Here is a 26,765-nt window from a genome sequence, read left to right on the forward strand (position 1 = left end):
ATTTAAGAAAAAATATTAAATGCAATAAATGGCGGAGACGCATATAAATAATGCATTACATTACATCTTCCTATGTGCTATGTATTTATTTGCGCTCCTACCATATTTATCTGGAATTGTGAACAGTATTGAGGTATCAATTATCATTATTTAGATATTGTGAATAGGTATTTATTTGTGCTATATGCGAACGCAGGCCTGTCCAAGATATAACAGTAAAATTTGTGATTAGCGGGCAGGTTTACGGATGGACTTAACGGATGGGCTGAGCATAGTATAGCTATTAAAGAATTGCAGCTGTAGGTTAATTAAGATAAATAATCGCTAATCAATAGTTACAATTAAATAAATTGTCAAAATTAATTGTATAAAGATTGTATTAAAGATCACATTTGAATTAGACATTATAAAAAAGAAGAGCTAGGTATAAAAAAGATAAGACTACTCTGTAATGTAATGGATGCATTTATTTATGCGTAAGAGGACTGCTATATTCTCTATACGTCTCGTAATAAACTAATTTAGAAGTCGATCGCGATTTATACAAAATAATCCGTTCTTTTCAAAATAACTAAAAAATTTCTATGAATAGTTGTTCTTAGAACACAGATATCGAAAAGATAAAATTATTAGAATCAAAACGTTAAATTAAAAAAGAATGCTATTTTTCTCAGTAAACTAGATGCTTTATAGACATAAGAATTTGATAATTTTGTAGATAATTTTCAATTATTTCAAAAAGATTCTTTACATTTTACCTGATGAAAAGTGTAAACATAAACAGATGTTCTATTAAATTTATTAATGAGATACTAAGATTTGTTTTTATAGTCCAATGGCTAAAACATTAACTCGCCGTTTTTTGACTAATTATATAATGAGAATTTGGTATTTTTCGAATTAAATTTTTATTTTCCCATATTTCTTATATCAAATTTTGTGTTATTTAAATACGTATTTCAACAACCATGTAGTCAGTGTCAGTATGAATTGACTAATCGTAATTAATCTTTTAATAGCGCGTGTTACTCGTTTCTAATTTGGTGATAGTCTACACACAAGTGTTTTGTGGTGTGTACAATTTATTATTTCCAACTATCTTACAAATTGTGACGTCGGCCAATCAGCTTCGATCAGGTGTTTCGCAATAGGGGATAATCTTGATATCGAATTGGTCATATTACCCATAAAAATGTTAAACTAGACTTGATTGATACCATGACAAAACTTGAAAGTGAAATTAAAATTGATTAAAAAACGTAAATGTTATAAGCAATCAATGATTGTATTCGAAGGTTGCCCATCTCCTTTTAGCAAAACAAAGCTTTATATGTAATGTCTATGGTGATACCCACGCATGACGTCACTAGTGGGTATCTTCCTCTTTGTTTAATTAGTAATTTAAACGTACTTATCTTGCATACTAAGTAAAGATTTTTAAAAACCAACTTTACTTTTCTATTCGTGAAGTGAGAATTCTAGAGCTTAAGTGTTAAAAAAAATTTAGTCCGATCCCTTATTACTATTGAGTACCTTTAAATAGGACTACGATAGCAGGCTTAAACTCTTCAGCAGGCGTTGAATATATAGATGGATATTATGTAACCATTTATAAAAATACTGCTCAAAATAGCTTACTCCTTTAATGGTCTAGTGCTAGTACTTTCATAGACCACTGCTGTTTTTTTTTTAAGATTTAAGCCTGCGTTATGGACTACTTGACGTCATAAATGGTTTTCCCAATATTGAACTATCATGAATGAAATCTCGAGTATGCAATCAAAGGAAATTTTTACAAGTTTTTAAACCTTATTATTTTTGTTGATCGTATTATTATTAAAATGAACTTATTGAATCAATTAACATCTGGTTTACATTGCCATATGTATATAGCGCCTAGACTATAACTTTCGCCACATGTGTTAACTCACGTAATATTATACACGTGCCATCATGTAATATATTCGTTAAGAAATCATCCTTCCTTGACATAATATCGAAAATATTTTTAAATGTAGAATATTTCGTAGTTCCTCCATATGGTAATTTTTACCTGAATATTCTAAGGACTGTTAAACTGACCAAAACTCCACGTTTTAAACTCTAAACGACAGACAATTTTTTCAATTTGAAATGCATTTTAGAATCTTCTACTCGGCAAAAGATATAAGAAACAAGAAAACAAACTATTGATTGAATAAATTGTTGAAATACTCTGTATATTATATTACTAACGGTTTAAAAGATGACTATTACGGACCCAAAACCCAATTGACCTATCTTATTTAAACGAGTAATTCTTGTATTTGAAATCTCGGAAATGGCTCCAACTATTTGCATGAAATTTAGTATGTAGGGGATTTTTGGGGCATTTTCAGGAAAAACTGGTACATAAATTGCAAAATACGACTCTTCCTGACATCTATTGGCGAATATTTACATTGTACGTGATTCATTTCGTATATATTTTATAGTATGTGGTCCGTGTGGCTATGCCAGTTTTGGTTGATATATAGCTGCTGTAATGTACTAATATCGTAGTTAACGAAATAAAGTACATTACCGGAACATTCATTATTTTGAAGTTATCTATATCAATCATCAGAAAAAAAATCTACAAGGATTTGAAATCGAGAAAACTCTCTGCTTTATATAGCTATGATTTTTTAAGACTTACATTCTGATAAAAGGCCTTAAGTTTTCTTCAAGAAACAATAACGTATACGTCATACGGTAGTGTAAATACCAAAGGTAATCTTTTATAATATCGCTGAATATGTTGCTAGGCGCAAATCTCGAGAGCATCTGAACCGATTTCGCTAATTCTTTTTTTATAAAATTCCTTGAAGTACGAGGGTGGTTCTTACGGAGAGAAAAATTTTAAAAATTGCCTGAAAAAGTCTAAAAACATCACTTTTCTATATTCTCATACAAACGATTGGTAATAATAATTAAAAGTCAATTTGAACTTTAATACCATACCATAAAGTTTAAATGTTAGTAGAGAGGTTCCGGGAAAGAATAAATATTTAAAAAACAAAAAGAATCGACTGTTAGGCGGTACGAAGTTTGCCGGGTTAGCTAGTTACTTATATATAGACGTTGTGTGGAGTTCACATCAGATTTTATTTTAATAAATTTATTATTTAAAAAAGTTGGTCATTATTCATTGTTTGTGCAATAGATGTTTGTAATAATCTAATTTTGGATTTTACCGACTAACCTATGCACCTTATTGGTTAGTTTGGTACGCTTTGAATTTTTATCAATAACATATGGTCAAATGTTTTAAATGTTGTTTTGTTTTCTTCCGGGTGATTATACTACATTGTTTTTGTTTAAAGTTGATATCACATTCAATTTTTAATTAACTAATTAAAAGATTAACAAAAAAGATCCAGATAAAGGTCAATCTTTAAAGAAGTATCGCAAATAGTGATAACAAAACTAGCCTTAAATTATTTTTTCCATGATATTTCGAAACCATTCCTCCCATTTTAGTACTGCCATCAATCGGGTTTTGAAATATTAGACCAGTGCCAACAGATATTTTGTGTCCATCTGATTAATTATTGGGATCTATTAAATCGCGACATTGGCTTACAAAGTAGCTATTTGCGTACGAATTGCACTAATAAATTATGTGATTCTTGGAGTACAAATTCATTATGGCTAGATTAAATGTATGTAGATTTTAGGCTCTAGCTAGACAAACTCTAGGAAACTGTTTATAATGTCCTTAGGTTTTGTTTTACCTAAAGAGCAGGATATTTTATGTACATTGAAACTACTATTTTTACTCTACGCTCTCTATCTAGGCTGTGAAGAAAATCTACTGATAGAGCTGTACAAGCTAGAGTTAGTCTAGCTAGACAAAAATTTTTAGCGGAAGTTTATTAGCTTCCTTTAACGAAATGTAGGTAATAAGTAGTAATATTCGTCTTACAATTTAAACCTATCCAAGTTAAAAATAATTCAATTGCCACGGAGTAATAAGCAGTTGAAGTTCGAAAAAATCTAACTTTGTGAATTTTGAATCTGAAAAATGAACTTGGATGAATATGGCGACCATAATCCAGAATGGGAACCTCTCGGACGACAGGGCTAATAATAATAATAATAATGTTAGTAATAATGGGGTTTAACCTCCGTTTTTCAGATATTCATCTATAACCGAGGCTACCCACATCATTAATTAACACGCTTTTATAAGCTTGGGCTGTATGTTTGTTTGTTTGTTTGTATGTATGTATGTAACTATGTAACGGAATCTTTGAGCACGATTTTCACCGGTTTCTAAACATCTGATTAACTTGAAACTTTGCATACGTCTCAAGAACCGGTGACAATGAAATAATTCGTTAATAATTTCCCATTATCCTTGTTAGGGCCGACAGGATAAATATATTCTTTTCATATATCCTCTATGAGAGTGAACACGATAACTCAAAAACGAAAAGAGATATCAAGATGAAATTTTTATAGCGTACTCAGGACCTAAAAACTGAGGTCAAGTTCGTAAATGAGCAATATGGGTCAATTGGGTCTTGGGTCCGTAGGACCCATCTTGTAAACCGTTAGAGATAGAACAAAAGTTCAAATGTAAAAAATGTTCTTTATAAAAAAATAAACAACTTTTGTTTGAAAAATTTTTTTGTAAACTTCACTGTTTACCCACGAGGGCGTAGCTATGGAACTGCTGAAAGACGAATGTTGCCACTAATCCTGAGTTGGGCTTCGACTGTTCACAAAATGCAAGGTTGTACAGTTGATCATGCAGTCATTTATCTAGGCTCACGACTGTTTGCTGCTGGACAAGCTTATGTGGCACTTAGTCGTGTAAGAACTTTAGACGCTATTCGCATTGAAGAACTTGATTGCTCTAAGTTAACAGGAAAAACCCCGTGCAATAGTGATGCTTTAAATGAGATGAATAGATTACGAAACGATTCGTAATACATTTTATAATACCACATATTCACAAAAAACTAATTGGTAAATCGTACTAAAAAGTATAAAATAAATAATAGTTTAAAAAAACTAAAAAAACACGCTTTTATAGCAAATCGAACTAAAAACTTAAAAATAATTTTTAATAACAAAGAGTTTATATTACCGTAGCAGAAGGTTATACAATCAATCATAATTAATTACTTAAAAATAAAAATATAATAAAATTTAAGTTACAAACAGAATTATTAAATTCAGAATGAAAAGCGTGGGGTGCTTGACATATTTAAGGTTATACAATCATTCTATTGGCAACTATCTATGAGTGGAGAGTTATGGAAATGTAGTGAAATGCACCCCACGCTTTTCACTCTAAATTTAATAATTCTGTTTGTAACTTAAATTTTATTATATTTTTATTTTTAAGTAATTAATTATGATTGATTGTATAACCTTCTGCTACGGTAATATAAACTCTTTGTTATTAAAAATTATTTTTAAGTTTTTAGTTCGATTTGCTATAAAAGCGTGTTTTTTTAGTTTTTTTAAACTATTATTTATTTTAATCTTTATTTTATTTTAAACTACATCCATATATATATAATTAACTTTATGATGCTGATGGAGTCGGTTACTTCGTTCTTGTACAAGCGATGACAGTGTGATCAATTTACCGCCCCATTAATTATAATTATAATTCATCAGACTCCCGCTGCCTGGATTTGAAGCCACAACCTCCTAGTCAGTAGCCAAACTAACTCGTACGGCCACTGAGCCGGTCTTTCTTAAAACATAATTTTTAGTGAATCCAGACGTGGTAAATATATATAAATAGTGTTAGTTGAGCGTTAAATACTTGCAATTATATTAATTGAAATTTTTATTAATAAATATAAATCGATTCACAATTAGTGTGACCCGAATAAGTTATATATATATAACTAATTCTTCATCTTTATTCACCTCCACAGTTCACGCTACCAATCAAACAAATAAAATGCTGTAGATTTAATTTAATATAATATACTTAATTCCACTTTAGACGAACCTTGGAAAAATAACAAATCATAGCAGTATTTGAAAGTAGAATATGAAAAACCTGGATTTTTATCCCAAATATGTCATTATGAACACTAAAGTTTTCATTTTAATTAAGCTTATTTTTAACCTCCGAACTAAAAAAAGGTGGTGTTATAAGTTTGACCGCTATGTGTGTGTGTCTGTCTGTGGCTTCGTAGCGCCTAAATGGATGAACCGATGATGGATGAATTTTTTGATTTCATTTGATAGGTAATTTAACGGTGAGTGTTCTTAGCTAGGTTTTAGGTGCGAGCTTAGGGTTTCGTACCCGAAGAAACTAAAAAATTGGCGATGATCTTCAAAATCGAGTCAGTTTGGAAAAAAGTATGACTTATAATTTAACATATAAATAATTACTATGGAAATTAATGGTCAAATAAACCTGGCTTAATTCATTTCGAAAAGTCAAATGTAAAATAATTAGGTAATTCAAAAGAACAAAGTCAACTCAAATATTTCAAATTCAATAAAAATATTTCTAAAAATTTGACTCAAAAATTGATAGATCTATAAGTATCCTTTTCATCTCATCTGATGTCCTTGACCATCACTTGGATATTGAATTATGAAGGAGTGTTATAATTTTAAAGTGTTTATCTGTGCGTCTGTGTGTTTCTCAGTGGCATCGTAACCCCTAAACGGTCTAACCGACTTGATTGAGAATATTTTATGGCTAAGTTTCCAAATCGGTTTACAAGGAATAAATCGCATTTCTCTGGGGTTTTTTAATTTTGTAAATTTCACTTGTTTATGTTTAATACATATGAGATAAAATTTTACTGAAAACCCTTATCAAAGATTATAATAAATAAGAACTCTACGATATTTCGAATTAAATTTCGATTTTGCCCCCAATTCCCTAAATCAATTTTGTATTATATAAATTCGTATTTTATTTACCATGTAGTCATCATCTGGTATGAATTAGCTAATCGTAATTACTTTTATAAATAGTCACTCGTTGCTACTTTTATGATGGCCTGTACATCATCGTCAGTTGACACAGCAGTTTGTAAAATCTGAAAATTGTAAATATTGAATTTTTTCCAAATTTGTGAACTGTTTTCTCGAAAACGGTTAACTTGTTGCCCTGAAAATTACGAAAGTATTTTTTTGGTTCAATTTCTCGAATTAAGAAAATAAAAATTACTTTAAAAAGCACTTGACCACAATTCCGAATGACAAACACATGTATTTTCATATGCAGTGTAACACGTCGAATATGATGGCATCCAAAAATTCCATCCGATGCAATTCATTGAAAAAACTTTTCGACAAATTAAAAAATTACACTTTTCAATTGTTCATAATTCCAAATTTCCTGCCATTTGTTTCAGTGTATTATGAATAATACAAACGGCTTTTACACATTTTTCGGCATTTCCAAACTTACCTTTATTAATACTCTAAATGGCAAATAAAAAGAATCATAGAAATTTAACATCATTGTGAGCGCACGGTCTATTATAATTGAAGTTTTAACATCATGTATCCATGTTATAAACACTGTTGTTATTTGTAGACATCACAAGAAAATTGTCTTATTTTATTTACAGTAAACAAAATCGAATCATCGGATCCTTTTTTTAAATAATAAAAACACAAGGGTAAGGAAATCCGAAGAGAGGCAAAGAGAATATATACAGTTGTTATAATCTCAAATTTGAAATAAGTATACTAATCTCTCCGTTAACGCGAAAATTTGGTTTTATTACTACGAATATGTAATAACGGTTTATATTCAATCTTCAACTTACCTGTTAACTACCCTGTTTTCTCAAGTACTGTCCTGCAATTTATTTAATATTTACTTAATTAATTCTTCTTCCATTTATTGGTCTTGAGACTTAAGCGCGGATACAGACTATAATCATCATTTTTAACCAAAAATCAAAGAATTCAGTAAAAATTTAAAATAGTTAATGTCAAACAATTCATGGCCAACTTTTTTAATATACTCCATGAATTATGACTATTTCACATTTAACAAAATTGAAAACTGTGCATATCAAGAGAGGTGGATGCTAAAAAGCGGTGGTTTCTACTTTTAAGCCCAGTGAAGCGGGAGGGTATCAAGCTAGTTATATCATAAAATACACGATTTTTTTAATATTTCTCGAAAATCAATAGTGTCTTCATTATTATGAAAAGAAAACCGCGTTATACGAAGGTTACGATGTATTTTTTTAAACATGGCAGAATAAACAACATTATAAACGACAATTATATATTTTAATCTGTTCCAAATCCGTCACCAAAACGAATGCCATTTGGCATATTGTCAAAAGAAAAATTAACGTAAAGTTTCTACTAATTTTTTTATTTGTTTTGTTTGTGATCTTTCTGACAAACTATAATTCACCTATGAAGATTCAGAAAATTAGTCGTTAATTTCTTCTTTTTTTTTTAAATCAAAATATTATATATTTTTTGTGATGCCCGCCTTCCGGTTTTGTTGGTACTCATTCATAATTTTCCGATTCATTTTTCTAATTCAACCAAAAACAGTTGCATCATTACGCCAGTTAAATCCTACATTAAAGTCGCAAAGTGCGATGTAAAGCTACTTTTTTGTATGTTATTTGGACCCCTTAGGAGAGTGTGAAAGCACATTTTGCAAGCAAAAAAAAGTTGTGCTTCCTGCGTAATAAGTGAAAAACCGAAAAATTTTCAAACTTTTTTCAGTTTTTGCAGTGCAATTCAAAATCTGTGAGCTTTTTGACATTAGTTGCCATTATCATTTTGAAAGTATACTAAATTTGAAACAATTTAAGCCTATGCACAGTTCCGTATGTCTAATAGTTTTTGAGATATGATGCTTGGAAAATTTCAGAAATGCTAAAATTTTGAGTTTTGCTTATGCTAAACCGTTAGAGATAGAACAAAAGTTTAAAGGTAAAAAATGTTCCTTATACCAAATTAAAAAAAACTTTTGTTTTACACATTTTTTCGTAAACATCATTGTTTTCTCGTGCAAGGGCAAATTAGGGCAAAACTTTGGTGCACATTTTCTCCAAAAATATAAAGGATAGAGAAATGATGATGAGAAATTTGTAGGTAGCTTTAACATGCGAGCTTTATGAAAAATTTATCAAAAAGATCAAAAAAAGTTTTCTCGAAAATTCTTCGAAAATTTTCAACACAGGTATAAATGGCCGTCGGAAGGTGATATAAAGCTGCTTTTTTGGTACCTATGTTATTTGGACACCTTAGGGGAGTGTGAAACATGCTACTTTTGACCAAATAGCCTGTTCAAGCACCGCAACGCTATTCAGAAAATCTAAGAACAAGTTAACTGAACAAGTAATCAATACGATTTTGATAGTGATATCGATATCGTTTTATTGTTTATTTTAACAGAATTGAATATAATCAATACCTATTTAAAATGAAATTGAATTTCAACAATAAATATTATCAAATGTTCAAATCAGTCATAACGAATAGGGTTCACAAATATTTAAATAAATTATAATAGTTTAATGACCCATCCAAAAAAAAAACTTTATCGTGGCATCGTTTGTAGCAGCATTCGTAATAAGGGAAAGAAGTATAGATAAAGCCACTTTAACCTTGGAACGGTGACTTTATTGTAACCTTCAAAAATTCACTGTTATTTTATAAGTCGTGTCGCCCCGTATTCGTATTTATTTGGAGATTTGCGATTGAGAGCAGAATAAGCTGAATTTTGTACCAAAATCTAATCAAAAGATGATATTGATATGGAATTTGCAAAATAACGGAGGGAAATCCTTACCTGTGGATACCATACTTTCTCGGATATGGAAATTTTGACAAAACATAAACTACCAGAAATCAATAGAATCATGAGATTCTCGAAAAATTTACCTTAAAAGAAATTAAGAGAAGAACTCGTTAGCACGAAAACTAATGGACAAAAATCATTTAGTATGGATGTTCGTCACCATACATTATCATAGATAAATACGAATTTAGGAAAAAATAAATCGAAAAAAACAAAAAACAAACAATTGACTGAGTTAATTGTTGAAATACCATGTATAGACAGTGTTAATTACTTTGTCACATTTCACATATCCATGTCACACATATATACACATTTAAACTTTTGTTCTATCTTTAACGGTTTACAAGATGTTGCTCAGCATGCTATAAATTTCAGCTTGATATCCCTTTTCGTTTTTGAGTTATCGTGATGGCAGACGGACAGACAGACAGACAGACATTCGGAAATGAACTAATTAGATGATTTTATGAACACCTATGCCAAATTTTGTTCATAGCATCAATATTTTTAAGCGTTACAAACTTGGGACTAAACTTAGTATACTTTGTATAAAAACTTAGAATATCTCGTAACAGCATACTTTTTGGTACACTGTAAAACCTTGTAACATTCACAAGATCCGTTCGTGGCTCGTTATTAATTAGTATACGTTAATATTTAAAATATTAGTTGAGTGTAATTAAAGCTTTTATTTTCAAATTACGTATTTTAAAATATATAACATTGACAAAAACAAAACAAATTTTATATGTTGGATTTATGTACTCAGCTCAGTTACGACAATTCAAAACACAAAACAACACATCATTTTAGAAATGTAGTTTAAATTTGTTTATTACCAATAAGTAATCGTTGGTTTGTTTTTGTAATTTAATCGATTACATTTTGGATTTTACAAAAATGAATTAGATTTGTTTGTTTATCACAATTATTATTAATTTATGAGGTTTATTTAATAGTGATTTACTTTTATTGAAATCATTTATGAATGATCGATATATTGTGATTAATGTGAAACGATTTTGTGCTCTTCATTACGATTTTGACTTTTAAAAATGGCTATGTCACGTATGTTTTCTATTTTTATTATTTTTTGTTTAATAAACAACGTTATTCATTTGTTTTTATTTTAAAAAACGGGTTTCAGTTTTTTTTAATTATCTAGGGCTTTTGATTATGTAATTCAAATGAGTACAAGCCCATGCTGAAATTTTTCGAGTGAAATGACCCACCAGGAATCATGTTGAAAAAGATGCTCCTATATGTAAAAGTATGTTTAAGAACCATGGTGTCAGTTTTGCGTGGTTCATGTAAGTGCAGGTGAGAATATAAATGGCACACCCCATGTAATGACACCCCTGCATCATAAAAAATATGCGGCGTTGCTGGGTACTAACTCTGGATTTTTATTTGAAGCAAATTAACTAAATGCCGTACAGAAATAAGTCACGTAAGGCTTCGAAAATTGACAGAATATCAATAATTTTTTTAGTTTCCGGTATCGATTCCGATAATTCACTTCGAATACTTATGCATAGCTAGTATCCACCACAGGCGTACATAATTGATGATGCAGGGGTGAGATATCAAGGGGTGTTACGTTCATATTCTCACCTGTACTCAACTGTACCGTTGGAAAAAATATGCTATGTTGCTTAAACTTACTTTTACAAATAGAAAAAAACTTTTTCTATAAGATTCCTGGTGAGTCATTTCACCCGAAAATTTTCAGCATGGGTTTGTAGTCTATTATATAAAGGTGATTGTCTAAAAACAATGAATTCGAATTCATCGAATTTCTACGATTAGTGACCTCTCTTGAGGTACCAAAAAAAATATATAGTTATTTTTACGATGTTTGGATGTTTATAACGGATTGTTATATTAAATCAAGGTTACTTTACTAGAACTTCTAATCCTTTAATTGAATAAATAGAGGTTTTTACTTCAGAAAGTTTAGTTATAAACAATACTTCTGACGCGAAATTTTTTAGTGGATTTTTTTTGTCCGTGCTTGATTTTAGCTTAAGGAAGTATGAGCATGGTAGTGGGGGCACAAATTTAAAAATAGATATTTTCAATTTTGATGATAAATTTATATTATTGACGATATAAGACGAAAAGTAAGAATAAAATTTTTCGATGTCTGGCTTAATTTTCAAAATATCGAAAATTGAAAATTTTGTTTAATTATTTAGCTTTCGATATTTCGAAAACCAAGACACATATCGAAAAATTTTATTCTTATTTTTCGTCTACATTCATGAAGTTATAATAAAATTCATCATTCAAAGTTGAAAATAAGATAAAAATATTTTCAACCCTTAATCTACCCTGCTCTTACATCCCTTATATGGACGATGACACTTAGTTTTTTTCTTTTCTAATTCATTGCTAATATGTTTACTTTCTATTAAAAAGTTTTTTTAAATTTGTTTTCATTCATTCCAAATGAAAATTATCAAAAACTTCCAAAATATGTCGTTTTTTGAGATTCCTCCATAAGAGCCAATGTATTTTATATCGATTTTTAATGACTTTTTTCTTAAAAATTTGCACGGATACCTAAGCTGAAATTTTAACCACATATTCTTTGAGTAAAAGACTACCTACAAACAAATGTTGAGCCTTTAAATCAAACATTGTTGTCATGCTCATACATCCTTAAAGTCATGCATTTTATTGATGGAAAATAAAATTGTACTTAGTTTGAATAAATAATCGTGTAAATAAAGCAAATCGACGAATTATAATTTGCAGTGGGCCATAGTAGAATTAGACAAGGTATGTTCGATGGAGGACGAGTTTTGGTTCAGTTCGTGCACGTACCCAGTTGACGCCATCTTCTTAGCTTGTTCCCGCTTCCTGATTCAAATGTTGTAAAAAACGTGAATACGTTTGTGTGAACAATCCTTGTGTTAAAAATCGTTCCTTACAATGAATGGATAATTATTAACTTTTTCCGTGACCTTGACAGTTCGAATATAATAGTTCTGTAGGACCTATTACATTCGAAACTTGTAAATGCATACGAAACCCACTCACCGCTTACACTATAAACAAATAATTAATATGGCGGTGACTGGGTACCGTGCAAAAGAGATTACTGAAAGACAGAGAGCTTCTCCATTCTACTCCTACCTACGCAAGAGCATATCTTGTCTAATTCTACTATGCAGTGAGCGAGTTCCTGACTCCAAATAAAAAGTGTGCTATGTATGATTACAACTGCCAAATTATTGTAGTAATTCATCAAAAAAATAAACACTTCATGATATCAATTTCACCTTAATATTTAACATTTTGTTCGATTTGAATATTTTCAAAATTACTTCGTTCAAAACCAAAAAAAGTCAAGTATACAAGAAAAGGAGTGAATTTTTTATATTTTAGAACAGCCAAAAATCAATTATCATTTCTTTTATATATTTTATATATTTTATGTCGTATTATGTTATATAATAATTGTCACTAAAATTTGACATTTTGTGAATTCTTGTGATATTTTATTGGCTACAGTTTTGTTTATTTGGTAATATAATGACTTTTTTTTATTGATATGTTTTTGGGAAAAATTTCATTGAATCATATATACTTTTTTTGGGTGGTTTAAACAGGAGGGTGCACTGGACAATCTGAAAAATTGGGAAATATAAATAGTGTGGAATTTTTGTAATCCTATCAGCAAATATTTAATTTTTAAATTTATTTTAACGACAAATATGTTGGTGGGTGAAGTCCAACTTTCTGAATAGAATTTTGTTTTGTTAAATAACTTCAGGTATTAATTTTATATATCTTTACTTAACAAAGACCCTAACTAATAGAGATCGGTAAGGTATAAATATGTTAAAAGCTCCGAATCCAGGGATAGTCAATGAATCTTTATAAAAACTGTTCGACTGTATTGTTTAAAGCTTGCCAAGGGAGGGGGCACCCCTTCTTGGGGGTGGAAAAGGAAGGATGAATTCTAAGTAAAAATAGTCGTCTAAGTATATTTCGAAAAGTCAATACTTTCCGAGTTATTGGACTATGACCCACCGTGTATATCAAGGTATACTAACAATAAGCCCCAAGTTTGAAACGCTTAAAAATATTGATTCTACGAACAAAATTTTGGTATAGGTTTTCATAAAATCAGCTAAAGAGTCATTTCCGGTTGTCTGTCTGAAATTTTGTAGCGTGCTCAGGACGTAAAAAGTGAGTTTCAATGAGCAACATTGGTCAAGAGCATGGATCCACGGACCCATCTTGAAAACCATCAGAGATAAAACAAAAGGTCGCCATAATTATGTTGGTTTTTTAAACTCTTCTAATTTATAAAAAAAATAATTCAAACACCGACGTTCCGATTTTCCGGAGAGTTGCAATGTGGATAATGAAATTTTTCTTTTTTTTTGAGTCGATTGTTGAAAATACCAACTTTCTAGCATGTATAGAACTAAAAAACGTAATTTTGGAGGGTTCGACGGGAAAAATGTAATTTTGGAAGGTTTCTTAAAATATATATTTATCAAGTGAAATTGGTTTTTTTCGGTTGCCAAAATTTCGAATGTTCTGAGGGTGAAATTGAGATTGCGCTGCTGGCCTAATAGACATCATTAGCTATAAATTATGAATATCATTAAATCTTAAATGAATATCATTTTTTCATAAAATAATATTATTAATAATTATTATTTTTATTAGTATGTCAAAAACAAAATGGAAAATATAAAATAAAGAGCTAAAGTAAAGAAGAAAACTGTGCAAATAAAAATCGAAAGTATTCACAAAATAGAAACAAATTTTAAAAATATTTGTGTAAGAATATTCATGTTTAAAAGATTCCCAATTAATAAGAAACCACGAACAGTTAACATGGATAATAATCGGTGTTTAATTAATAATAATCTTGAAGATCCATCATCATCAGCTATGAGTTCATCAGAAAATGAAGATGATAAATTTTGTGCATCACTTAGAAATAGTATGTATGCAAAATGCATGCTTTTTTTAAAATCGAAAATTAGAGCTAGTCTGATAACATAGACTCAAAATTTTCAATTACTGTAAAATCTAAGAGTTTTTTAAAAACACCTTCATTTCTTTATTCGTTCCGTTCGAAACCAAATATAGCGTCTGCTCGTAAAAACATGTAGAATGTCTGTTAAAATCAAGTTCATAAAAAAATTATCATGTATACATACAATGTTTGTCACATCATACGTGTTATTGGGCTTAATACTTAGACGTCGTATGTATTGTATACATATACAAATTATTATTATTATTAATTTTTGTCCTGTAAACGAAATAGAGTAGAACTTATTTTGGTTAAGCATAATCGAAGAACACTGCCTGACAGTCAAGCTCATTATATTTTAATTGAATTTTTACAGCTTCTTGAATTAAAATATTTTTATTTTTACAGTTCCATTAATCGGGGATGAGAACCATGCCGGAAAAACATCACCAATGCGTATACAATCAGTTAAAGAATATGAAGAACAGTTAAATACATTAATGAAAGAAAATTTTAATTTAAAGTTACGGATATTTTTTCTGGAAGAAAAGATGGGCAGAATTTTGTCTGGACCAAAAGATATGGAGGAAGCAGTTAAACAGAATATTGAATTAAATGTAAGTATGAATATTTTGAAAACATTAAATTACGTATTAAAACTAAAACTTGTATCTTCTAGGTCGAAAATGAAACAATTAGAAAAGAGTTAAAAGATAATAAAATATTGCTTTCACAAGCGTTAAAAGCATTAGAACTAATTGAACAGGAACAAAATAAGACAGAAGTCACAAAGGATACGGAAATTCGTGTCTATAAAAATAGAATTGATGAATTGGAACATCAGTTATCCAAACAATTGGATCATCAAGCAACAGCTTTAGTGAGTATTTTTGTTCATTATGTATTAAATTTTCTAGGTATAGGATGTGTTCACTGGTAAAACTACAAATTTTTAGAATTTATTTTCTTCAGGAAGTATTTTACCTTCTTCTGCTCTGTTACCATAAATTTTCCTTATTTATCCATAATATAAAATCTATATTATTAAACTTTATTAACCGGCATATATTAACATTTCGTACAAATAACATAAGAGCCGTTCTGGGTCTGCTATAAATACTAAAATATATTAATTGTATCGAGCGTTAAATTGTGGAAGGTCATTATACTTTTTATTTATTATTTAGCAATAGACATTTTAATTTTAAAAAGTGATTACTTTTTGTTTCGGACAGTTTGTTAAAAAATTAATATGGTAAAATGAATAACAAATATCTTGTATCTTTTTCCAACTTATGTCCGAAACAATAATGAATCGTAATTGAATTGAAAAGATCTATAACAACCACTAATACAGTGGAACCTCAATAATTTGATCCTCAAGGGAAATGCAAAAAAAAATCGAGTTAATGAGTTTTCGATAAGTAGAAATCTACCCTTCTTGTAAAATTCGAATGGTTCAAAAGCTGAACTTGAATTTTGTTTGTGTTAATTATATTTTACATGTGATTTTTACACTCTGTGCCACAAAAATGGCAAGAATTTACATAGAGATATATACTAAAATGTGTTTTTTTGACACAAAGTTACACCCCAAGTAATATCGACACAGAGAAATCATTTTGTGCTCACATTGAAGTTTTTACGTGATTTGGGTGGGCATTAAAAATGTGATCACAAATATGGTAATATGGGATGTCCATCGTCCGACAACCTTTCATGATGTACATCATGCTCATTTTTAAATATTTTTACTGATATTTATTATTCTTTTCCAGCAATCGCAACACTTAAGACTAGAGGAAGAATATAATTTGGAAGCTGAACGTGATCAAGCTCTCGAAGAAGTCACTACATTAAAAAAACGTTGTAATTACATTGAAAATGAATTACAAACTCGTTGTAGATTATTTGATGAACGTGAAAATGAACTTATTAAAAAAATCAATGATATGTCAAGGCAATTACAAGACTACGCAACTGAAAATGAACAACTGCAAAATATAAAAGAACGTTATGATAATTTAGAATTAACTGTCAAACATAAAGACGAAGAGATTAGTACATTAAATCGTATACTTGATGACAAATGTGCTAGTTTAGAAGATCAATTAAAACGACGTTCTGAATATCGTAAAACAATTGAACAACAAAATCAACAATTAGAATTCCTTAATAAATCATTAAGGTCACGTGAGACTATGGTCAATGAATTAGAGGAACGTTTACAGGCAGCATTACAACATTCCAGAACAATTGAATCAAAATTCGAAATCCAACAACAAGAATTCAAACATAGCATGGAGGAGTTACAAGCTCAACGTAAGAAATATTTAAATGACGAAACTGACTTGAGCAGTATTGGCAGTATGTCAATAGAAAATCGTTTGCAACGAGCTAAATTAGAAGACTCATTACGTAAACGAGAAGATGATATACGTTTGCTAAAAAATCAAATAGAAGCACGTGATTTAAAAATTAATAAATTAGAAACTGAAAATACACGAGCTTTGAGTTTCATACGTGAATTACTGAAACGTGAAGGTGCTGACAAAGAATTGGTTGGTCAAAAATCAATTGGTCTTACATATGATGATATTATTCGACGCGATCAAGAAATAGCCAACTTAAAAAAAGAATTACGTGTAATCAAGGATAATTTTGTTGTACGTTCCGATAAAACTGAAGAAACGAGAGAAACCAAAGAAACGCGCGAATTTGAGGTACGAAGATATTTTAAAAAAACAACTACTATTGTTTAAACATAACAAATTTCTTTTGACTTGCTTTTTTTAACTAAATTATTTTGCTAATGCATGTTTTTGTTTTCGCTCTTTTAAACTTTTAACCGTAATTAGTTCTTTTTTATATCTGTTATATTTATTTTAGTTATTAGATATTTTTCTGTACTATCAAAATTTTAATAAATTTGCATCATATTTAAAAAATTTTTGGCTATAATAATTTTTAGCTAGTACAAAGTCGTAGTTGAATCCCTTGGTATTAATGCTGTTTTTGTATAGCTTATTAATTTGAAAGATTTTCGATTTAAAATTAAATTATACTAAAATGATAATTTGTACCTATTTTTTAAGTTTCTAAAAAACTGAAATTATTGTAATTTTGCTGTATTTTCTGGATGTTTTTTATTTTCTCCCCGACTATACTATGGCGAGAGTTATGTTTCTTCAAACCCAAAATTAATTAATTAATTTTTCTTAGAATAGATAATTAAATTTTGAACAATTAACTGAAAAAGAATATTTGGTTCCTGAATACGCGCTTTGTCGTTTGTCTCTTTTGAAACTAATTAAAAACATTTGTATCAAAAACCGAAATTAATTTTATCGAACATCAAAATTTAAAAATAGGATAATAAATGACGCACAAATATAGCAAAACATTCATAAAACACAAACTATAATCTTCCGAGAGTATGACTGGCAAAATTCAAGCTTAGAAGTGTTTGTTATAACACTTGAACTCATTGGTAGCATTCTATGTTGTAAGTAGATGGTGACGTCAGTCCACAAAAGGTGGTTCCAAAAACAGGCGTTCTTTTAGCCCGTTCATGTAAACACCGTTAATTTATTCCCATAAATTTGATATCTTCCCTTCAGGCTTAGGCTCGTAGCATCGTTCTCGTAAGAAAATGCCGACATGTAATCTACGTTAAATCTACGTTGTGATATTTGTAAAGTTGGGAATAAAATTTGGAGAAGTCTCGCGTAGTTTGTGTTGAAAAATTATTAAGGTTAAACCTCAAGTATTCAGCAAGGAATTAAACCGTGAGCTTGAATGTAACCTTGAACTTTGATTTTCCAAATGGTTACTTTCATTTTTGGTGCCAGAATCAGGAAAGAGAAGATTTATATTTATAGACATATGTTTTCAGTTCTAAGGTTAATATGACCTCTACTAAGGCAACTTTGTATTTGAAAAACCAAAATTGGCCTCAAATTTTCTTAAATATGAGTTTCAAAATTATACCGTTGAATTTCTTGTTGAAAATTAGCTGAACTTTTGCCCTTGATAATTTGTTGTTTTACCGAAAAATTTCCAAGAATTTTCATATTTTTTCGCAATGTGTATATTAAGATTAAAGTCTAAATAGAAATGTTGGTGGTTGCACGATACGAGTGATAATACAATACAAAAAATGTCAGTTAACTAAAAATTTGTTTTGAAACCAAACCTAATCTGAAACATTCATTTTCGATATTTATAATAGAGACTTGAATAATTATTTTTTCTATTCCCTTTCTAACGATAAACAATACTCTTTTAAAAAATTCTTTTGAAAAATAATTTACACTTAAAACATAGCCACCCAAAGCAAGTCCAGAAAGACATAAATTTTCAACAAATAAATATTTAAAAAAATAGCATTATATAAAATAATTTTTCACAGGCTAGGTAATACTTTTTTCCCTGGAAATTCGAAATTTACCTACAGTGCTTACTGGAACATCGATCAGTATAATTCAAAATGTTTTTAAATGTATTTCGTTTATTATTTTCGTGAACAGTTTGAAAAAGTAATTTTTTTTATTTAATTTATAAAATAAATTTGATTTTTCAATCTTTAACGATTTTAAATATACCATTTCCGTAATTAAAAAAAATTAATAGTCATTACTTTTTTGAAGTAACAAACTTATTATTATAAACCTCTACAACTCTACTGAAAGGTCATTGATCTCACCATATATACTTTTCGTTAGTTTTGCCGAAATTATAAAAGAAATAATTCATTTTCCAGACATCTAGATTGTAATAAATAAATTATACTTTTTTCTTTTTGATTTTTATAATGCGTTAATATTTCCATTTATTTGAAATTCAGCATTAAATCAGATTATGTATTTGGTTTAATCATCTTTTTAGAATTCAGTAGCGAAACTCTTAATTGTTTAAAAAGTAGTTACTTTATAGAGCTAAAAGACGCCATTCAATTATGTTGTGGGCATTAATTGAAGTGATTCGCATGCTAATTCTTTTAATACTTGTTAATTTCCCTACCTATGTTACACCTCTTTCTTATCCTTACATCCGATTATAAATGTGAGATATTAAAATGGCATCTATTATACCCTATTAGGAAAATCAAAGACGCTGGGTTATAACCCAAATAATTTTTTTATTATACCAATTCCTTAAAGAAAATCAAAATAAATATTCTAGAATATTTAGAGGAATAAAGTGGAATTTTATATGTAGATAATCTATACGCAAGCGGTAAAAATTATTTGTCTAAAACACGCCTTTTAGTCTTATTTTTCTCAGCTAGATTTATATTTGATACATTAAAGTTAATATTGCCAAAAGTTTGAGAATAAATGCTAGAAGAAAGATTTTATGAACAAAGTAAACAGAAAAATTAACAGTTATAGGGGTTTTTGTAAGTTTCTCTCTTTTATTCGCATTTTCGTAAAACACCTGATTCCACACAATTTAAAATTAATCAAAACAAAATAATACTATAGGGCAATTTAATTTTCGGTAAAATCATACAATTACCATAGTCGAGAAACTTCTATAAATTGTTCGGAGATGATATTTATCTATGAAAACAAAATTGCTACGAGACTTATTCAAGTATTTTAGTTTCAAATGATAATCGCAACTTAAAAGCAAATAGTATATCATCAAACCAAGATAATATTAAATAATTCTTTTTACCTTATAATTTAGTACATTAATCAAATCGTAAATTGATCAAAATTGGGAGCTTAGGCATAATTATCTTAAACGGTCAAAATTTCTAAAACTTTGGGATGTAAAAGCAAGCCCTATTAAGTTCTTAAATTTAATTTCTCGTTTAATTCTGTTGAGAAAACATTTTACCACAGTTTTAGCATAGGAACTGCAAATTCCGTGCTGGAAATACCTTAAGCGGTATTAATATTAACTTCCGCTTAGAAAGTAACTTCTAAACGAAATCTTTGAGTCTACACAGACGAAATCTTGCTACGATGCATTTGTGCCTTTAAAATTATTTGTTGCAACCTTTCTTAATTAAAATCTTATTTTTTAAATTATCAAGATGGGAAGTTTATAATGAAGGAAACTATGAGAATCTTAAAAAGAGACACTTTAAATGGGAAGTTTATACAAAAATGTCCTGTATAATGCCAAAAACCAAATTTTGTGTCCATTTTCAGATATGTAATGCGATCAAGTATTTGAAATGCGGTCAAATAGTGCACTTATAAAAACCGATTAAAAAATTAAAAAAAAATTTTTTTGTTAATGGCAAACTAAAAGTTATAGAATGTTCTCCTTTGCGATAGATCCGGCGTATAGAATCTAAAACAACCACATTTTAAGTCCCTTTATTCTGCAGCCTGCTGAGAACACGGTTAAAGATGTGTGTAATAAATTTTTTTAATCATAATTATTTAAAATAGGAATTTTGGAATACGTGTATTCAAAAGATTCAATTTTAGACAAAATTCGTATTGCAAAATAAAGTCAAAATCCATCAAGATATTTTTGCTTTAGAAGTTACCCCTTCGAATCAATCGACTTCAGAGTGTACTGTTATGAAATTTTCGAATAATATATAATGAGAAACTATTTTTAGTACATGTTAAGTTTTCTTTTTTAAAAATAAAAGAAAAGATTATTTTTTATAAATGCAAATACATAAAAGTGTAAATGTTTACGTTACTGCAGAGCTCTAGCTAATAACAACAGCATCTTCCTTCGTTTGTCTATTAATAGACGACTGTATAGTCAGTCTCTCAGTTAACTCTTTTGGTATGTGTCGATTGAATGGCTTTGCCAAAATAGATTTACAGTTTGTACGAAAAACATCATCATTTTTGTTTACAATAATGCTTTTAAAAAATTGAATTTCTGTTTTGTTAGGTTTTTTTTTCAATTGTAAAATAATGTTTTCCTCGTGTGTTTGTTCGAAAAAGAAAGAGGTATATCATGATTTTTAAATTTTTATTTCGATAGATGCAGTTTTCTGTTATATTTCATGACAAAATAAAATTTGTTTCTATATTTTCTCTATTTTTTTATGTAATGGGCTACAATTAAATTCATTGTATTTTCTTTCTTGCGCATGCTTAGAACTATAAATGTGCTTTTTTTAAATTTACAAAATTTTGGATTGTTTTTTTTTTTTTTTTTTTTTTTTTTTTTTATAGCTGCGTATCTGCGCCCATTTTATAATTAATTATTCTGTTGTATGCAAATTTTATTTTGTTGTGTATTTAAATTTAGTAGTTTATTGATGCTTTAAAAACTTAACTTTAAAATTAATTGTAAAAAAAATACATTAACAATAAAAATATGCATGCAACGTTGTAATTATTATCTTGTTTTATTGTAATTTTTTGGGGGTTTTATTAACAGCGCTTGCAGAATGACGATGGTTCATTTGAAAAAACCGGCGGTGATTCATCAGCAGTTAGTTCTTTGATTGAAAAATACGTCGAAGAAATTTCTACTATGGATGAAAAAATAAAAGTGAGCTTATGAAAATTTGTTATTTTAATTCAAATAAACATGCACAGATATAAACAACCGTAATTAAGATTTTATTTTCAATAACGGGCAAGTTTGATACATTGTTAGTAGATAGTTCATCAGAACTCCTGACATAACTCTAGGGCACAACACATTTTAGTGATAAATATAATATTTTCTAATGAGATTTCTCACATAAAATTCCGATCGTAACACAAAACTGTGTTAGTATATCGATACTAACACAAAATTTCCAGTTCTTAAACGTTTTTTTATTTTATTAAACATTATCCGGTAGTCTATTAAAACAAATCGATGCAACAGAAATAGCATACTTATCTGCTTGGACTTACAGCAAGTCCGTTTAATGAAGACAGTTCAAGAAAAGTCTTTTTTCCCATCTTGTATGATGTGTATTTTATAATCGTACAATTGTTCTTGATGTAAGGGTTTTGTAAGTTGAGATTAAATATTCCTATAGAAAAGTAAATGCCTGTCTATAAATTGTATTTTTTAGCGCATTCTTTTTAATGTAAAATAATTAAAACAAAATATTGTGTTTTTTAGGAACTGGTTAAAGATTTACAGGAGAAAGAGCAACAAATAAAGAAAATTGAAGAATTGAATGAAAATAATGTTCATGTGTTACAAACAAAAGATAATCGTATAGTTGAATTGGAACAGGAAATATTTAATTTGAAAGATGAATTATTAACAATTCGTAAAGAACATCTAGAGTCTGCAACGGTGGAAATTGAAAAGAACGATAGCGAAAAAGTTGATCATACAGACCTAATTAATTTAGTTGATAAGCGGGGTAAAGAAATAGAACGTTTAGAAGAAGAATTACGTAAACGTACTGGCAATTTACAAGAATTAGTGAATAAAGAATTATGGGATAAAAATCGTGAAATTGAACGTTTACAAAAACGCATTCGATTAATATTAGATGAAAAAGAAAGTGAAATACAAGCATTACGATTAGAATTGCAAGATAAAGATAAAACAATTGATGGTAGCGGCGATGGCTCATCAACTCGAATGCATGAGGAAATTATAGAATTAAAAAATGCAAATACCAGCTTAAAAATACAAATTGAAGATTTAAAAGATAAAATTCATAATACACCGGAACGTGACACTGAAAAATTGCGATCTGAAATACAAAAAGTTGAAAAAGATTATAAAATGTGCCTAAAAACAAAACAAGAGGCCTTAGATATGTGTTCATTATTAACAAGTCGATTAGAAGAATTAGCGTTATTTTTAAAAGCATTACTAAAACATAAAAGTGTCTTAGGCTTTTTAGGTATTGAAAATCAAAGCATTATTAAGGATGTTGTAGACAAAAGCTTAGATTTGTCCAGAAATTTATCAATGTCAATTTCAATTAACGAAGATGCAAGTTTACTACAAATGAGTTCCATTACAAGTGTTTTAGATTCGAATCGATTATCGTTGCTTAAATTTTTACATACTTTAGACAATGAGAATGAACTTGGTTTTAGTACATCATTACAAGACATTGATCCACTAAATATAACGCTAAATAATTCAAATTCAACGATATTTAATAAATCTTTAATGCACTTGTTAAATAGATCAAAATGCGAACTTCCACGTGAAAAATCACCGATAAAGAGTCATGAAAAATCGAAAATTAATCATGAATTAGATCAATCAGAATCCGAAGCATGGTCTGAACCCGATCGAAGCGTATCACTCGCACGCATTGGATTGGTTGATGAATCCATAAAAGTCTCGCCTGTATCACGTAATCGGAATAAATATCAAACAACGTTTATAACAGAATCTTCGTCTGAGGATATTTCAAATATTCGAACTCCCCAAAAACGTTCATCCGAAGAACGCTCCTCAGTAAAACGTAATTTATTCGGGGAATGTAAACATAATAGTTCAACATTACAGGAAGAAGTGATTAAATTACAAAATATGTTGAAGGAAAAAGAACAGGAAGTTCTTTTAACACAATGTGAAATGATTCAAAAAGATAATCAATTACAAACAGATAAATTGAAATTAGCTGAACAATATGAAGAATTAAAAAAACAACGTGCAGATGCCTTATTATCAGTAAACGAGGCTGAAGAGAAAGTTAAACGTGCTGTTGAACAAAGACAAATTACAGAAGAACAACTTGATAAATTATCGAAAATGATTGAAGATTTATTACATCAAAAAGCGAATTTATCGATTGAACTTGAATCTCAAATACAAAAATCACAAGAAACAATTGAATTATTACAACAAGAACGTGATAATGCGTTAAAAGAAGCTGCTGAAGCACAAAAACGTGCTGAAAGTGCGTTTGTTGATGTTAAATTAAGTGAAATGCGTCTAACTACATTAGAAAAGTCTTATAATTTATTGAAAAATGAATTTGATGAGCAATTGAATTTAAAAATGAAAGAAACTGAAGAAAAATGGAATAATAAATATGAAAATTTGGATAAAGAATCAAAACAAAAATTAAATGAATTACAGCATAAATGTGAAGAATGTCATGTGTCAAAAGATGCATATAATGAAAAATTAAAAGAATTAGAAACAGCATCAAATGAAATTGAACGACTGAAAAAAGAATTATCGCAATTTGAGGGTAAAATTAATGCTCTTAAAGAAAATGAAACGAAATTTGTAGCTAAAATACAACAAATGGAGACACAAAATAAAGAACATAGTTCACATTTACGTAAAGAGTTGGATGAAGCAACACTTATAGCATCACAAGCGGCTGTGGAAAGAACTAAAGTCATTACCGAAAAGAATCGCTTAGAAAAAGAAGTACAACGTTTAGAAAATGAACGTAATAATTTTGAAAAACAATTAAAACAACAAAAAATTGAATTTACACAAAAAGAAAATGATTTAACTCAAACAATTGCTGTACTAAAAGACGAAAAAGAAAGTCGTAAAAATTTCACGGAAAATGGTGAAAATAATTTGTTAAAACAAGTATCAATACTTGAAAAACAAAAGAATCAATTAGAATTGCATGTGAGCCAGTTAGAAAATATTAATGCTGATTTAGAAAATCGATTAGTTAAAGCGTTTGCTAAACAGACTGATTCGAATGAAACATTGTTAACGAATAAAACAAGTGTGTCGACAATTAGTAATGCACCGAAATCGCATTTGAATCAAAAAGATTTTTCAGGTTATACATCCGAAGAAATTCCTGTAGGATCTTATGAAATTATCTCACAAAATAATAACAGTAATAATGTGCAACGATGGTTTAATGAAGATCAAGAGAGATTAATGGTTAATTCTTCACCAGATTTAGGTATTGAAAGTGACCAAGGGCGATTTTCCAGTTTAGAAGCAAATGTTGGTGTAGCTACAGTGATGAGACCATTCCTACCGCCCTTAGAATTAACGCAAACAATGAATAACATGTTAAGCAGTTTAACAACGAATGATACTGGTAAGTTGAACGTAATTTTATTCTAAATAGAAAAATCACAAATTTCCAATTTTTTTTTGAAAGGAGATGCGTGGAAATTATATTATACCGTGGGGCAGAAAGGGCGCTTTGTTAAGTTTTATTATAAAATACCTGCTATAATTTCATTATAAAATAATGTTTTCTTGTTTGTTTTAGATCCAATGATCAACATATCTGAAATACAGAAATTGCGAAATGAAAACACAATATTAAAGGCAAGATTAATGCAAACACGAAAAACACTTGAAAACACTGCACAACAGTTAGCAAAATCAAATGAACGTAAAAAACAAGTTGAAAAAGCAGTGTGTAAACAAATTCATAAAACTAGTTTAGTTTTACGTAAAGCTCGTGCTAATTTGGATTCCGGTTCAGAAAATGATGTTCCTAGTAAATAAATGATAATTTTTACACGTTTCGAAATAATTATAAACAAAAATGTGCCAAGTTTTTGGATTTATACTCTGTTTCAATTTTTCAATTAATTATTTTTAAGATTCATTTTCGTTTTTCTTTATGATTTCTCTCGATTTTTATTCTCGATACGAATGAGAATTGGTTCGTAAACAATTTGTTTTAATCTTAATCACGATAAATTGTAGACAAAAAAAGATGTTTTTTGGTTTACATTTAAAACAAAAGTTTGAAAAAAATTTTAGTATTGGTCCAAAAATATATAATAAAATAAATACTTTCTCAAAAAAAATTGTTTAAAAAATGGTTTTTTGAGCGTGATTTAATTCCCTCCCTTTGTTGTACAAAGTTGTTAATTTTTAAGTAAAACACAATCGAACGAATTTACAAAATGTGAATTTAAAAAAATATTCAAACGCAAATTTGATTTCAAGAATTCACGAAATGTATTATATTAAGATCATTGTTGTTGCTTTTTTGTGTATATATTGAATCGTTTTAGATTTAATGTAAATGACGATTTATAATAAAAATATTTCTTCTACTTTGTAAGTTTGTTAGAACAAACATTTATATGTATAATATATTTCTGTAAT

The 26,765-nt window shown here is 29.0% G+C and overlaps 1 protein-coding gene across 4 annotated transcripts in view; it reads left to right on the top strand.

Annotated features, from left to right (window-relative positions):
- LOC123290913 (centrosomin) overlaps positions 1 to 26,217 on the top strand; it is a 67,715-nt gene extending 41,498 nt beyond the window's left edge. For 2 of the 4 annotated variants that reach the window (XM_044871294.1, XM_044871293.1), the window contains exons 3-8: positions 15,213 to 15,421; positions 15,484 to 15,684; positions 16,583 to 17,527; positions 22,173 to 22,286; positions 22,854 to 25,734; positions 25,912 to 26,217. In XM_044871294.1, coding sequence (XP_044727229.1) covers positions 15,213 to 15,421; positions 15,484 to 15,684; positions 16,583 to 17,527; positions 22,173 to 22,286; positions 22,854 to 25,734; positions 25,912 to 26,153 — 4,592 coding nt within the window. In that variant the 3' untranslated portion in view covers positions 26,154 to 26,217. Of the gene's footprint in view, positions 1 to 10,657; positions 10,868 to 14,595; positions 14,769 to 15,212; positions 15,422 to 15,483; positions 15,685 to 16,582; positions 17,528 to 22,172; positions 22,287 to 22,853; positions 25,735 to 25,911 lie in introns of those variants that run through there. The other 2 variants (XM_044871295.1, XM_044871292.1) reach the window with 2 other exon arrangements.
- Positions 26,218 to 26,765: the final 548 nt, after the last annotated feature.

The sequence above is a fragment of the Chrysoperla carnea genome, chromosome 1 (assembly GCF_905475395.1).
Source record: "Chrysoperla carnea chromosome 1, inChrCarn1.1, whole genome shotgun sequence".
Classification (NCBI taxonomy): domain Eukaryota; kingdom Metazoa; phylum Arthropoda; class Insecta; order Neuroptera; family Chrysopidae; genus Chrysoperla; species Chrysoperla carnea.